This window comes from Bactrocera oleae, chromosome 6, assembly GCF_042242935.1.
Source record: "Bactrocera oleae isolate idBacOlea1 chromosome 6, idBacOlea1, whole genome shotgun sequence".
NCBI lineage: Eukaryota > Metazoa > Arthropoda > Insecta > Diptera > Tephritidae > Bactrocera > Bactrocera oleae.
Window position 1 is genome coordinate 57,970,132 of NC_091540.1, and position 17,515 is coordinate 57,987,646.

Consider the following 17,515-nt stretch of genomic DNA (forward strand, 5'->3'; position numbering starts at 1 on the left):
CAAATATTGAAAAATATTTTTCAAAAATAAATCACATAATTATTTTTAGCAATTTAACTCAATACCGAAAAATCTTGCAATCCATATACACATACATACATACAAATGCTAGAAGACAGGCGGAGAGTAATGGCGAGTAGTCCACTGTGGCCGAGAGCGTGAATTTTCTCGTAGGATAACTTAATACACTGACCATTGTAGACTTTGAGGAAATCGAAGAGTCAAAATGATGGGTAGATTTTGAAAATAAAAATCAACGAGAAGAATAACGACACCTTTAGAGACATGTTGATAGTATATATAATGAAACTTATTTACTAATTTTATAATAGTTCTTCAAAAAATACAAACTTTTGAAATCTATATTTGAAATAATAACAGGTTTTTTCGCGAAATCATACTTTCGAAATTGTTTGGATAGCAAAAAATTGCTTAAAAACGATATATTTCAAATTTTAGGCCCAAAATTATAAAATATTTTAACTATTACCATGAAATAACTTTTTTTCTGTCACTCGACAGACAATGGCAAGCCTCAAAGATTGTTTTTGTCATAAACAATATTTTCATGAAATTAATTTACCATTCGAAGTCGGCTAATGTTCGCAAGTCCCCGTTGGTCGTATATCAGCAAAGCATTCGAGTACGAAGTCAACTTCTTCAACTTTTATATCGCAAAATTGTCATTACTTTTAAATAACAACAAAAGGTGTGCGACTTCGATAATTGATGCCTACATTTAGGAGCAAAGTTTAATGAATATGATTCAATTATCAAGCCATGCATTTTTTCAGAAATACAACCAAAGAGCTAAGCCGTAGAATATAAATTTATTAGAGAGATCAACTTGCTTTCGATAAAATTAAATATTTATGGAATTCTGTAGATAGTTTATCTCAACATTTTCCTTCTCGACTTGAAAATGAATGACTTAGAAAATGTTCTGAATAATAAAATAAATTTTTATGAAAACCATTACACAAAATCAAAATTTTACCATAATAATTATACTAATAAATATAAAATAAACATACTAATTAGGGACAGTTATAGTAAATTAATGCAAAAAATTTATTTTGACTGAAAATGTCGAATATTTGTTAAGAAAAATATTATTTATACATACCGTCAAAGTTAAAAAACAAGTCGAAAATGGATAAAAACGAATATCTCTTAATATATGTTATCAAAATGTTTCGACTTCAAATCCATAACTCCACCAATTGCTTGCAAACCACCATCGATAACAATTACGAACTAAGAAACATAAGAACTTATGCGCATACAATTAAATGAACCCCATCAATTTGGCCTCCAACAACGACGGCTGTGCACTCGACGAATTTCCCAAAAATAAAATCGATGAGTTTTCCAACAAACAACAAAATCACATAGCACAACAACCACAGTGCATACAGCAATGGGGCACCACGAATCAAAGACGAAGTGTTTAACGAATGAAGAAAGTATTCTCACGCGTTGTGATTTACTCATGTGGCGCCCAGCATATGTGGTACATTGAGCAATAATATATATAGAGTAAAATACATATGCACGGCAACAACGTCGATCGAGCTATTTGAACACAATCGGAACGATCTTGTATCATTCTTCGCTCGCACCTCAAAAACGATCGACGTCTTGGTTTCAGTCTCGGGGATTATGACTTAAACCAGAAGATTTTTAATTTCTGAAATTTAAGTTTTTCATACGCGCACCAATAAAATATACATATAGTATATACAAAAAATACATATATATTTGAAGGAAAAATATATATATTTTACATAGAGTTTTTCGTATAATTTTTTTTATAATAACTGAGGTGAAAAAAGAGAGTTAATTTCTAACGGAAAATATATAGATATATATATCATTTAAACGAGTTACAAATCGCATTATAACGCCGCAAAGGATAACGAAAGTAAGCAGTTGAAAGAATTTTCTTTGAGAATATTTAAAGAAAAGCTGAGCAAGTGCATAAAATTAGTGAATAGTGAATTATTAAAAGTGAAAATTTGCTTCAAAATATAATACCGTACGAAAAGTGTGAAAAATCTTCAAACATTTTTTGGTTTCGTAACAAATTTTTATGAAGAAAATATTTTTCGCTGCGCTGAATATCTAAAAAAAGATTCGTTACACTTGTGTAGACCAGCAAACGGACGCGCGATGCTGTGGTGTTAGTGTTGGTGGGTGATCGTGTCACACACGAACCGCTTACGAACGTACATCCGTCCGACCGATCGCTTGTGTTTTTTGTGTTATTCTCGGTCAAGCTGTGCGATCGAGGGGCTATCGTGTGGCCGAAAGGTCGTGCGGTTGCTCGGTTTGTGGGTAAATCGGTTGATCGGTTGATCCGGATCCGTCTCACGAAGTGTTGCACTCATTCACAATGCAAATATATGTATATAAAATAAATATGTATATGTTGTATATATGGTATATACTAGTTAAGCTGACTAATTACTATGATTAATTTATATATGTGGAAAGAAAATTATGACTGTGCTTCCCAAGGATTAAAGACACAACAAAATAATATAAAAATAATAATAAAAATAAAAGCTCAAGGATATTAATAATAAGTTTCGCTTACTACCAAAGGAAAACAGTGTTTTGGATATATATATATTTTGCTTAAAACTAAACTTGCTTGATGATTTTTATATAAAAAACATTTATTTAAAAAATAAAAACAATTTTTTGAAAAAAAAATCTGTTTTTAAATTAATAATAATAATTTCTGTATGGAGAATATTTTTATACAAAAATTTTTTATTTCAAAAAATATTCTTAAAAAATATTATTTCTGCAAAAAAAAATTTTTTGTGACAAATAAAATTAATTCAATTTTTTAAAGCAACTTTCAGTTCAGTTAAATTTAACAAATTTTTTTGTCAGTTTTTAAAAATAGCCACTGAAAATTAAGAAGCCACTAGATGCTCGCTACATTGGCGCTTGTGTTTCTACATATGTATGTTCGCATAGCGGCACTTGTTTGTGTTTGTGTTGGTGCGGCATTAAAGTGTTCGGTGTTATATTTTCGTATTTTCGTACACAAATGAGATGGAGTATAGCTAACCGCCGAGGAATGCGAAAAGGACGGCCTGCGCCGAAATTATATTTCGAAAATAGAAATTTTCATCCAATAAAATACACTAAACTACTTTCTCTTCGGCCTTACACACGGAAATTTCGCACAGCCGGAACGCGTTGATTTGTGCGAGCGAACTTATGAACATAATAGAATGAAAACAAAAAAGAATTCCAAGTGAAAAGTGATCGCAAAAAAGAAAATTTGATATTTTGAGCGAAAATAAATATGTGAAAACAAAAGCTTACGCACGAAAATGAGCGAAATGAACGCTCGCTAGCAACTGAAACTTAAATAACTGTGCAAAAAGAAATTTTTAGATATTTATTTGAAAAAATTTTATTTTCTAAGTCAATTCAGTGTATTTTTCACCCAAAACTGCAGTGCCATAACTACCATTTCCATTTCTTCTTTTCTTTAGCGCCTACAGGAAGCAAGCTAAATCTGTGTTTGAAGTGAAATTTTGAAAAAGTTAAATATAAAGATATATAGTGAAAAAATCAGTCAACACAAAGCAGTCACAGCGGCTGAAAAATTATATCGCCAACGTTGTATCTACAACTCGAATAGTGTTAAAATCGGATAGATACATTAAGTGGTAATTTTGTTGGATTGCATCGCACCGCAAGCCAGCAAATAAATATCCAGTCTCAATCTATCCGATTAATTGCAACAGCCAGTGAGTTACTAAAAAAACGAATACATAGTCAGATTTAGCAGCGTCAAATCACTCAAAATCAATCAGTTATCATTTTAAATGCAATATAGTGTTATATAACGAAAATGCAACGAGAAAATTCGAATCCGTACCAGCAACAGTTGCAGCAGCAGCAACAGCAACAACAGCAATCGCAAATGCAATCGCAAATGCAATCGCATCAGGAAACACAACAATACTCGAGCCAACAACAATTCTCGAGCGTGCAGCAGCAGCAAAGGATTAGCCGCACCGAACAGCGCACCGTCCAAAGTCAGCAAATTACTCAGCAAAGAGGTCAGTTGATCAGCGAAAATGCTAAAATGTGCTTTGCCAGTTGGTGATCGAAATACTTTCTATGACTGTGTGCGTGTTTAGTTGCATATGCATTGAATTTAGTGCATAAAATTAGGCGAAAAGGATGCGCATTGCTTTATGATTTTTCTTTTAACAGTATTTTGAATGTATTTATAAGAAAGCACCCAGAATCTTTTCGCAGAATTTATAGTTTTTACAGCTCTTTAATCGTCTATATAAGCCAGAAAGGTTCCATATTATCAAAATGTTCTTCAAAACATTTTTATATTCTCACCAATTAGTTGAATTTGTTTCAAAAATATTCGCTCATTTAATATATAGTATAATAAAGTTAAGTAAAGCTATTATTTATTTATTTATTTTTTTATTGGATTAGTTTTTTATAATTATTTTGAATTATAAATAAATTTATTAAACTAAATAATCATTTAGCATCTTCTTATAACTAATTTTTTCGTAACTTTATTTCTATTGAATTAAATATTATAAGCTAGTATTTTTTACAATTTATATTAATATATAACACTAGTTAATGAAACTAAATTTAATTTTTATTATTACTTTACATTATTCCTTGCTATTTTAAATCTTAATAATAAACTAATAACGAAATTAAAATGAATAAATTACTTTTAGAAAAACCTTTCATGCTATTTAAGAATTTTAAAATAATTTTACTTATTTTTTATTTTTTTGTTTTACTTCATTGTAATACTTATTAGTAGATTGGTTTTATTTTATTGAAAATAACATATTTTTTATAAAAAATTGGACTGCATAACATTTGTAGAGACTTTAATTAGTGAGTTGGGTAGGTAGAGTGGCTGTCTGAAGACGCACTGAGGCCTATAGGATGCCCATTGTGATACCACCGGGACTAATGTGCCCTCACTTTATTGTCTCCTCTCTGAACCAACCTGTGCTTCTGATGAAGTTCATCAGTATAAATAGTTTTATGTGAGCAACTTCCGAAACGTCGACCAAGAACCCTCGACCGATAGTTTCGATTCTTTTCCTGTATAGAGCCTTACATTGGAAGATGTTGCACAGTCTCCACTTCTTCTAGTTCCTGAGTGCTTCTACAATAGTCATTGTAAGGTGCAGGTTAGGTGTCTACCAATTAGACAGTGACCTGTTAGCACTACTACCAGATTTCTTATGTCATTCCTATTGAATTTGAATAGTCGGTTTGTGCGGCTCATGTTCCTGCATTCCTGCCAAGCTTGCCCGCTGGTTGAGCAAGTCAGTGATTGACTCCACCAAGAGTTAATAAATACAATTTCAAGTCTGTTACACTTTTCAATTTTTATCTCATATTTTATTATTATTATTTTTTTTTATAGTTTTGTTATATGAATTTTTTTCTTAAATTTGTATTATATTTATTTGTTTTTTTTGTATGAGGTTGGTTTATTTTATAAGGACTTTCAATCATACCTAATATATTTAAATTTAGTTAATTTTATTGGTTTACTAAAGTTTTATAGTAATTCCTGCTTTATTTTATTAAACATATGTCGTGAATTTCCATTACTAATTATAATTTTTGAAATACATGTGCATAATTGTAACGACTTAAAATTTAATTCTTTTAACAATTTCTTAACACATTTTTTCAAACGTATTTCGTTTAAGAATTTTTATAGTTTATATTTATTATTGATTCCTTATGTTTGTTTTTATTTTATTATTCTTATTTATTTATTTCTTTTTCTACTTTTTTAATCAACATTTTTATTTTGGACTAAATAACAAACTATTAACCAAACATAAATGTTGGTTAAAAAACAAATTATAAAATAATATCAAAAGACATAAAAAAAATCAATAATATATATAAAGGAGATTCTTCAATATTCTATCCGCCTCGAAACACCAAAATAAATTAAGTATGCCCCAGTTATTAGTCAAAAGTAAAAACATGCTTTAAATTTAAAAGAGTGATAAAACTACAATTTTCAATAAACTGAAAATATAAATGTGAATAAAAAACGATTGTTTTGTAATATTCTGGAAGGTACTTTACTGATACTTCCAAAAGACAGTTTACAGTACATACTGACTTTTTGAATAATAATTTTTTTCTTTTAATATTTATTACAATTACCAAAATTCTGTTCGAAAACCTTTTTCAGTATTATCCAGCACGGTCAGTCTTTGCGACCACTGCATTAAAGCACACGACAGTTTTGAATTCATAGTCTTTTGCCCGTATCCTAATAGCTTAAAACATAAAAAAAATATTTCACCTTAAAGAATTTTAATTTTTGCGAATGAGTTATTATTAATAAATAGCAAAAAAAGCGTTAACGTCGGTTGTGCCCAAGCTAAATTATATCCTTCACATATACAAAACATTTCTTACAAGAACTTTGATCGGTCAGTTTATATGGCAACTATATACTATAGTGACTCGATCTAAACAATTTATTTGGAGATTGCATTATTGCCTTAGACAATAACTCATGCCAAATTTCGAGAAGATATCTCGTCAAATAATAAAGCATTCCATACAAGCACTTGATTGCGATCGTTCAGTTTATATGGCGGCTATATGCTATAGTGGTTCCGACTAATGAGCCGCTTCTTAGGGAGAAAAGGACGTATACAAAATCTCATATCGATATCTCAAAAACTGAGAGACTAGTTCGCGTATTTACAGATAGACGGACATGGCTAAATCGACTAAGCTCGCCATGCTGATCATTTACCTATATACATTTTATAAGGTCTCCGACGTTTCCTTTTGGGTGCTACAAACTTTGTGGCAAACTTAATATACCCTGTGCAGGGTATAAAAAGTAGACTACTACATTAATTTCAATTCCAAAATTCTTACTTTCTTTTCTTTAGAAGCAATATTTTGGTAGCAATTTCACTAATAAAGCTATAATGCAAATAATATTATTCCCAATTCAGTAAATAAAAATTCAATAATTCATAGTCATTAAAACATTCATTAAAGAAAATTTTGTATATAATTTCTGCGGCGAAATATTCGTTTTTATTACCGTTTTTAATTGTCAATAAAATTATATTTATTCCTCATTTGATTATCTGAATTCAGTGGTTTCCAGTTCAAACATAAAACCAATGCCAAAAAAAAATCTTTGCTTTTATGTAAATTGTTTCCCCCGAATATCTACTATTGTTAGAATTTTACAAAAATTAATAAAAATAATATGTAATAAAATACAAAATTATGAAATTTACTTAAATTTCGGTATTTCATTTTATATCTCATTAAAAAAAATAGTTTGAAGGCGATAATACATTTTATTCTTGCTTGTAACAGTTTGGAAACACTCCTGTGGCTTTAAAACTTTTGCAAAAAATTCAATTTCAATGGAAGTAACATTGAAATTGGTATATAATTTTTATATTTCTAACTGTATTTGAAAAGTTTAGCGAAAAAGATAATCTTTTAAACATTAATTGAAGATAAAATATCTCAAAGAACTAACAAATTGTAAAGCAAAATATCATTTGATATACGAAAAAGTCGTAGGCCTTTGAAAGCGTACATACCTATATATCATTTCGTGTAAATTATTACTGTCAAACAAATTCTTAAACACGATTTTGTTGTAAAATTTTCATCATCATTACTCAAAAATTATATTCTAAAAGTATTGATACGCTGTTTTCATCAGCACAGTCATTTGTGGAATGAAACAGTTGGAAAATGTAGAATCTCTTGAGCTAAACATATATATGTATATAATACATATTTTTTATGTGGTGGATTGCCATGGTGTCCACTCATCATTGAGCGATTTGACAGCTTGCCAAAAATGCAGATTCATAGACATATGTACACCACTTATGTATGATACCCATACATATGTATATAAATACATACACCTATGTGCAAATTTGTACATAAAAACATAAATATTTACCACTTACATATGTACTAATGTACATATACGTATATACATCTTTGAGAAAAATATTATGGTTCATGATTTCCCCACACCACTTAATCATCTCAAATGCCTTTGTGTATTGGTGTCAATGAGCTTTTTCGGATATTGCATTGCTCAGCGCTACAAGGTCGCTCTTGCCATTTGGCCGGTGACTGTTCGCTGCTGCCTGATAGCAATTGGCACTTGGCCATCGCTCATAAGCTGACCACACTTGGCACCAGCGCTGAATACTTTTATTAGCCATTTAAATCGGCACATAAGGATAATTGGTGACGAATGTGCAATTAAATGCAGTGCTGTCATAAATTTGTGCAATAAAAGTTTAGAATCGTTTATATTAATTGGAGCATTTTAATTTCTAAATCAAAATTTAATTCCTAAACAATAAAATATAGTATCTCCGTAAGAGCCAAAACTATGTGGTTTTTCTTTAGACACAGGAAAGTGTGATTAAAATATGATTTAGCCAAATTTATATTATTTTATTCTAGATTTAATCTTTATAAAACCAAATGAGCATTACAGCATTTAAAATATAATAATCGTATGTTATTTTCAAACTTAACGTTCAGATATAAATTTTTAAATTGGTAATAAATATATAATTTGCTTATAATGTCAAACGTAAAAAAATACGTGAATTTGATATAATTCCTAAACATTTTTTTTTCACCTATCATTTACGGAAAATATTTTACTTATATCGAACACCCAAGTCAATAATAATATTCTTAATTAGGAGGTTATCCTAGCGAATTTGTTGAAATATAATAGATTTTTCTCATTCTACAAGTATACAGTTGCCAGAGAATTTTTTTTGTTATAATATTTTTTATGGATGTTCTTTCAGGCTTTTTGGCTAAAATTCTGTACCGATTAATTTTAAATAGTTTTTTTACGGGGAGAAAAGCCCGTGTACAAAATTTCCCATTGATACCTCAAAAACTGAGGGACTAATTCGCGTATATACAGACACAGATCGACATAGCTAAATTGACTCAGCTCGACACGCTGATTATTTATATTTATATTTATATTCGTGACAAACTTAATATACCCTATTCAGGGTACAGTTATTAGTTTCCTTCTAACAGGTGTTATAATATTCAACACCAAATTTTTATGAGAGCCTTTTTGAGTCAGAAAACAAACTTAATATGATCGATGATTGTATGAATAAATTACCGCAAGGTTACATTAACCAAAAACCATTTAGGCGAACAATTTACTGAATTACCGAAATCTACACTTAAATGGATAATTCGATAAGCTTCGAAGGTATTATTTTAAAGTATCGCATGGTTTATTTCATGTATATATAATAATTAAAAAAAGTACAATAGATTTTTAATCATTCAATAGGGATTTTTTGCAATTTAACCCACGAAATCGATTAATTTATAATAATGAACGTTTTTTTCTAACAACGGTCGACAGACAATGGCAACCGGCGAAGCGTGCTCACTTTTCACAATTTTGATACCAACAAATTTATAATCATGCTATAAGATCAAGTCAGAACGAAGGACTTAGATTGTTAACCCCAAGAGAATATGTGAATAGCTCCTATTTAAATGAATGGTGTGTCGAATCAAACACACACGAATAAATTGTTAATTGATTCAATTTGATTGTCCACAAGACATATGTTGGCTCAAAGTAAAGCGTTTTTAAGTTGCGTAGACATAACATAATACAAACAAACGAAAACTATTTTTAAAAATATGATATTAATGAGTTTGAATTACCTCAACTTTCCTTTATCTTCAACTTAAAATTAAAATATGTAAAGACTAGAGGTTATTATGTTAAGTATTTACGGTCATTATATGTAACAATATAACGAATTGGATATCTTATAAATAAAAAAAAAAATGTGTTATGATTATCTTCAAAAATTTGATTTGAAAAATATGTAAATACTTTTTTTATAACGGTCAATATTTTTATAGTTTAATTATTATTCAAAACTTTTTAAAAATCAACCGAAAAACAAAAAAACTAATTAGAGAACTTATAAAATTTCTTTAGAAAAAAGTCCACTACGGAAAAATACCTAAAAATAGATCACATTCCACACGCCGACACACTTTCCTTCAACCACTTGACACACATATACTCACCATACCGGCGGCTATACGGTACCTCGTCAACTATTGGCCTGGCCCTTCACACCCAAAAAGCCATCAATCAGAAAAGTGGGTCAATACATTTGGTCACACTAAATAAACGCAGACAAAATAAAAATAGGAATCTTCAAAAAATGTAGAGAGCATAAGTTGAAAATAATCTCTGTATATATTGCTTTCATATGTTATATAGTCGACTCGCTCCAACACTCACACTCTTAGATAAACGGGGAAATTTCCCACAAATATTAATCCGTATGAGCATATTACTCTTTTATGTGGTGGCCAACAGCTGTTAGCACCTGCGCGTTTATTGTTTTCAGCACGAATATACGAGAGAGTTTGGGAGAGTGAGAGAGACTTGCAGATCAGCTGTTTCGAAGTCGAAATCTCCCACTATTATTTAGTGTGATATTTTGTCTATTTTTAAAAACGATTTTGTTTTTTAAATCGAAAAGAATAGCAATAGCAGAAAGCCAAACTGCAATGAACTTTTTGGCAATCTAAAAAAATAACTCAGCGATGAGTCACAAATTGGAGAGGCTTCCGTTGGCAGTCTAAATATAAAACAAGATCAAATGAGGATAGTAAAAAATTGGCAAATATTGGCATTGGCAATCGAGAGCAACGCTGTTCGGGCCACTCGGACATTTAAAAGTACAATTTCAAGTTTTCGTGAGACCCTGCTCTCTTATTTACATATATATATATATATATACTATATGGGAAAAACCATGTAAATAATATGTATGTATATGCACTAAAAATTATTTAACAACCCTGCATTTGTGGAATTTTTTTTTTTAATTTTCGTGTTCATATTTTGATTTGTAAACAGCTTTCAAATTTATTTTTTCAAAATTCTCCATTATTCTAAACATTCATTTCCCGGCACGTAAACAATAATTTTCAGTGAAATTTTTAAACAAGCTTTTAGAGCTTGTCCAAATTCTCAGTAAAGAATCGCAGCTTGCTAAATGATTCCATAATGAATAATGGTGCGCATTCTATTCGCAAATTTCTAAGAAAATATTTCAATTGCTTCTCTTGTAAGGATAATCCCACAATTTTTAAATAAAACTAATTGATTTCAACAATTCTCTATTCCGTTACAGTGCAACAACATGTTGGCGCAGACGGTGCCTACACTCCGCCCGCACTGACTCATGTCTACGGTCAAGGCGATATTTCACCACCGATTTTCGAACAAATTTTCAAGAATGCCCGTTTCGCTCAGGGTGGCAACGCCCTGTTCGAGGGCAAACTCCGTGGCAATCCAAAGCCATTCGTTTCTTGGACCCGAAAAGGCGCACCACTTCTCGAGTCGCAAAAGTTTCGTATGAGCTACAATGAGGCCACCGGTGAAGTGTCGCTATTGATTAATCAAATCGGACCGGGTGATGAAGGTGAATACACGTGTACGGCACGTAATCAATATGGCGAGGCCATATGTAGTGTTTACATTCAGCCAGAGGGTGCACCAATGCCTGTACTGCAGCCTGTGCAAAAATTCGAAAAGTCATTGTATACCAACGGCTATTCGTACACTTCCGTCGAGGAGGAGTTCCGTGTCGATACATTTGAGTATCGTTTGCTACGTGAAGTGCAATATCGTGAAGCTATTACACGTCGTTCGGCATACGAGCAGGACCAATATTTGACGCAAGAATTGGATCGTACCATGGGTCCAGCACATGCGCCACAAATTAATCAGAAACCACGCAACTCGAAACTTATTGAAGGTTCTGATGCTGTTTTCAGCGCTAAGGTTGGCTCTAATCCCAAGCCACGCCTAACTTGGTTCCATAATGGACAACGTCTGGTAGCATCGCAAAAATATGAGACCACTTATTCCAGTGGTATAGCAACGTTGCGTGTTAAGAATGCCACCTACCAGGATGCTGGTCATTATACACTGCTCGCCGAGAATACACAGGGTTGTGTAGTCTCCTCGGCCGTTTTGGCTGTCGAACCAGCTACCGAAACCGCACACGAACCGAAGCCAGTCGATGTGACGGCTGAGCAATTGGAAGCTGGTAAAGCCTTACCACCCGCTTTTGTCAAGGGATATACTGATCGCGAGGTCACCGAGGGACGCATGACACGTTTCGATTGTCGTGTAACTGGTAATCCCTATCCTGAGGTTATTTGGCTTATCAACGGTCGTCCAGTCAAAGACGATGTGTCACATAAAATACTTGTCAACGAATCTGGTAGCCACTCGCTGATGATTACCAGTGTTAGCCGTTTGGATACTGGCGCAGTACAGTGTTTGGCCCGCAATAAGGCTGGTGAAGTTGCCATCGAAGCGCAATTGAATGTGTTGGAAAAGGAGCAAGTTGTCGCACCACAGTTTGTTCAACGCTTCAGCACAATGACCGTACGTGAAGGTGAACCCATTACCATGAGCGCCAATGCCATTGGCACACCCGTTCCACGTATTACATGGCAAAAGGACGGTGTGCAGATTACATCGACTGCTGAACGTTATATCGGTATTGATGGTGGCGCTACATGCTTGGAAATTCCACGCGTTAAAGCCACCGATGCCGGCTGGTATCAGTGCACAGCACAAAATATTGCCGGTTCGTCTGCGAATCGTGCTAGACTCTATGTAGAAGTACCTAGAGAACAACCAACTCCTGAGCAAAGACGTCTCAATTTGCCGCGACCAACGAAAGTCATCGAACCAGAGTGAGTATTAAAATTCCAACACATACCAATACATATATCTCGCAATATCTTAATTTTGTCACTTTCTTCTCACAACACTAAAGGCACGTGCCTGGTCCAGAGATAATTTACTTACGTCATGTAGAACGCGCAAAGCCACACTTGCGCCCTGGTGAGGAAGATCGTGTCTACCCACCACCACAATTTATTATACCATTGCAAAATGTGCAACAAGTCGAGGGTAATAGAGTGCATATGGAGGCACGCATCGAACCAGTTGGTGATCCAACTATGGTCGTAGAATGGTACCTAAACGGGCAACCATTGGCAGCAAGTAAGTTAACAGCATACAACCGAAATTCATTGTTTCTGATACTAATCTAACTTTCCATGTCTCATGTAGGCTCACGCGCTACCTCTGTATTTAAGTTTGGTTTCATAGCGCTCGATCTTTTGAGCATTATGACACACGACTCCGGTGAGTACATGTGTCGCGTCACCAATGCGGCCGGTGTTGCCGAATCCCGTGCAATTCTCTCTGTCATCCAACGTCCCTCTATCGAGCAAAGCTCTCAGAATCCAAATAGTTTACAATATATCAATCAATTGGAGGATTACTCGCGCTATCAGCGCCAGGAGAGCTCTGAGGAACTCATGAAGCAAGCTCCCGTATTTATTCGTCCATTAAGAGATTTGGGCGAATTTGAGGAGGGTAAAAATGTGCACTTTGAAGCTCAAATTACGCCGGTTAATGATCCCACCATGCGTGTCGAATGGTACAAAGATGGCCGTCCAATAACTGCTAGCTCGCGAATCACTGCAATCTTCAACTTCGGCTACGTCTCCCTAAACATCTTGCACCTACGGGCTGAAGATGCTGGTTCGTATACAGTGCGTGCAGTTAATCGCGTGGGCGAAGCCACAAGTACTTCGAACATTCGTGTGATTATACGTTCCGAAGTAACCGCCGACTTGGGCATACCCGAACAACAACGTTATATTGAGAAGGTTGAAGAGCTGGAAGACTATAGGAAATCTCAGCAACGTCGTCATGTACAGGAGGTGCCTGAACCAATTGCACCACCACAATTCAAAAGTCCAATCCAAAATCAATTGGACATACGTGAGGGCGCACACGCTCACTTTGAGGCACGTCTTGAGCCCATCGGTGATGCTACTATGCGTGTGGAATGGCTGAAGGATGGCCAGCCACTAGAAGCTAGCTCACGTAGCACAACCTTCTTCAACTTTGGCTATGTTGCACTAACCATTAAGCAACTGACAATTTACGATGCCGGCACTTACACTTGCCACGCTTACAATGCCATCGGTCAAGATACAACCACCGCACAATTGACCGTTCTTTCAAAGAAGGACATCGTCTCCGACTCTCAACATCCCGGTGGTTTGGAAAAGCTACAGCACTTGGAGGACTCAACGCGTTACGGACGCACTGAGGAAGAAGAGACCAAGATTACACAAATTCCACGCTTCCTTGGTCCAATGAAGGGCACCAATAAAATTTTGGAGGGCCAGCGAGCTCACTTCGAGGCACGCGTTGAGCCACAAAGCGACCTTAGCTTGCAAATTGAATGGTATCACAATGGGCGTGCCATTAGCGCAGCCACACGTATACAAACCTACCACGACTTTGGTTATGTGGCTCTAGATATCTCACAAGTACGTGCCGAAGATGCAGGCGTGTACACTGTTGTAGCCAGAAATAAGTTAGGTGAAGCACAGTTGCAAGGAACAATGGTAGTAGAAAGTAAGTTAAAACTCCCCTCAAAAATGTCCAAAGCATTAGATCTAATAATATTTTTCGCTATTTCACAGCTCGTTCCAGCATAGACACATCTAGCATGCACCGCGGTCTTTACGAAAAGACTCAAAACTTAGAAAACAAACCATTTGTTGAACCTCACTATGACATCGAAGAGATTTCCAAGTCGAAGCCGATCTTCGTGCAACCACTCTCCGATCACAAACCGATTCATGAAGGCAAAAATATACATTTGGAATGCCGTCTGGAGCCAATGGGTGACCCCACTATGCGTGTTGAGTGGTTCCACAATGGCCGCCCCATTACCGTAGGCTCACGCTTCCGCACCTACTACGACTTCGGTTTCGTCGCATTGGATATTGTACAGGCCATCACAGCCGACTCGGGCGAATATACCTGCCGCGCCACAAATCATTTGGGATCAGCGCACACCTCTTCCTGTGTACGTATTATTGATCGCTCGGATATTGTGACCGAAACACAAAACGAAATGTCACTGGAGCAAATACACCAACTGGAAGACTCGACACGTCGTCGTCATCATGTCGAAGAAGACATCACTGTTATGCAGGCGCCGCAATTCACACGTGCACTGCATAATATCGAAACTGTTGAGGGCACCAATGTACATTTGGAATGCCGCTTGCAGCCGGTGGGTGATCCCAGCATGCGCGTTGAGTGGTTCGTTAATGGTAAACCCATTAAAACCGGTCATCGTTTCCGTCCAGCATATGAGTTTGACTATGTTGCGCTCGATTTGCTCGGCTGCTATGCCGTTGATTCAGGTGTGTATACCTGCCAGGCACGTAATCAGCTTGGTGAAGCCGTTACCTCATGCTCAGTACGCATTATTGCTAAGAGCGATCTAATCTTGGAGACACAGAACGAATCTGGTCTACAGAAGATTGCTTATTTGGAAGATTCATCACGTTATCGCCGTAGCGAATTTGTTGATGAGATAGTTAATGTGCGTCCACGTTTCCTAACACACCCCAAGAGTCTGACCAATACACGTGAGGGTGGTCATGCTCATTTCGAATGTAAAATCGAACCTGTCACCGATCCGAACTTAAAGGTTGAGTGGTTTAAGAATGGTCGTCCCATCACAGTTGGTCATCGCTTCCGTCCCATCCATGACTTTGGTTATGTAGCTTTGGACATTGTTGATTTAATTTCTGAGGATTCTGGTATTTACACTTGCCGCGCCGTCAATTTGATTGGCTCCGATGAGACGCGTGTAGAATTACAATGTCGCAGCAGTGAACAAATTGTTACTGTTACACAAAATGAAGCCGGTCTCGAGCAGATCCATTATTTGGAGGATCGTTCGCGCTATTCACGTCGTGAAGAAGTCGATGAAACCACCAAACAAGCGCCAGTCTTTACCACTTCCCTAAAGAATGTCGAAATCAAGGAAAATCAACGCGCACATTTCGAATGTCGCTTGATTCCGGTGTCGGATCCAACAATGCGTGTCGAATGGTATCACAATAACTTGCCATTGAAATCTGGCTCGCGCTTTACTGAAACCAACAACTTCGGTTTCGTAGCTTTGGATATTATGTCCTGTTTGCCCGAGGATGCCGGCACTTACACTTGCCGTGCATTCAACGCTGTCGGTGAAGCCATAACCTCAGCTGTCGCTATTGTTCACACCAAAAAATCCATCTACTTGGAATCGCAACATGAGAGCGCTCTGCCACGTCTACAACATTTGGAAGATGGCGCTAAACGTCAACGCATCAGCGTACAAGACGAGGTTGTTAACCAGGCACCAGTTTTTACTTTGCCTGTGCGCGATGTACGCGTCGCCGAAGGTCAAGCTGTACACTTTGAAGCACGCTTGATACCTGTTGGTGATCCACATCTGAAGGTTGAATGGTTGCGAAATGGACAACCCATTGAAGCTTCAAACCGTACCACCACAATGCACGATTTTGGTTATGTTGCTTTCAATATGAAATATGTGAATCCCGAAGACTCAGGCACTTACACTTGCCGTGCTGTAAACGAACTCGGCCAGGCTGTTACATCAGCTTCGCTCATTGTACAATCGAAGACTTCGATTCAAATGGAAACTCAACATGAGGCGGCTATGCATAAGATACATCAGCTAGAAGACCACACTAGGTATCAACGCCGCGAAGAGGAAGAATATGTGGTTAGCCAACCACCACGTTTTGTTACGAAACTAATTGGTCCCACCAATTTGGTTGAAGGTCAGAGCGCGCACTACGAATGCCGTATTGAACCATATCCCGATCCCAATCTCAAAGTGGAATGGTTCCACAACGGCAAGGCGTTGAGCACAGGTCATCGCTTCCGCACCACTTACGACTTTGGTTTTGCCGCTTTGGATATCCTTACCGTTTATGCTGAAGATAGTGGCGAATATACGTGCCGTGTTACCAACAACTTGGGCGAAGCTGTCAACTCTATTAACCTCAATGTACAATCGAGGTCAGGCATCATTCGCGAAACACAACACGAGGAAGCTTTGCAAAAGATCCAGCACTTGGAAGATGAGTCGCGCTATCAACGCAAGGTCGAAGAAGATCAATTCCTGGCCGAACGTCCACAATTCGGACGTCCACTGCGCAACGCAAATGTCAATGAAGGCACACCCGTACATCTGGAAGCCACCTTAACACCAGTTAATGATCCTACCATGAAAGTGGAATGGTATTGCAATGGCACACCCATTCAAACTGGTCATCGTTTCAAGACCACATACGATTTCGGCTTCGTCGCTTTAGATATTTTATACACACATGCTGAAGATACAGGCACTTACATGTGCAAGGCTAAGAATGCCGTAGGGGAAGCTGTCACGACTTGTGCTGTAAACGTAACAGGTAAGCGTCGATCACATGCACAATAAGGTCACTT

The 17,515-nt window shown here is 36.1% G+C and overlaps 1 protein-coding gene and 1 long non-coding RNA gene across 3 annotated transcripts in view; one reads left to right on the forward strand and one right to left on the reverse strand.

The window, feature by feature from the left end:
• Positions 1 to 17,515, reverse strand: part of LOC118680386 (uncharacterized) — a 290,728-nt gene that overhangs the window by 229,390 nt on the left and 43,823 nt on the right. The gene's annotated exons all lie outside the window — the stretch shown is intronic.
• Positions 1,608 to 17,515, forward strand: part of sls (sallimus) — a 33,734-nt gene continuing 17,826 nt past the window's right edge. The window contains exons 1-6 of the mRNA XM_014234436.3: positions 1,608 to 1,924; positions 3,519 to 4,091; positions 11,286 to 12,864; positions 12,948 to 13,177; positions 13,247 to 14,611; positions 14,680 to 17,481. Of these exons, the coding sequence (XP_014089911.2) occupies positions 3,881 to 4,091; positions 11,286 to 12,864; positions 12,948 to 13,177; positions 13,247 to 14,611; positions 14,680 to 17,481 (6,187 nt within the window). The 5' untranslated portion in view covers positions 1,608 to 1,924; positions 3,519 to 3,880. The remainder of the gene's footprint in view (positions 1,925 to 3,518; positions 4,092 to 11,285; positions 12,865 to 12,947; positions 13,178 to 13,246; positions 14,612 to 14,679; positions 17,482 to 17,515) is intronic.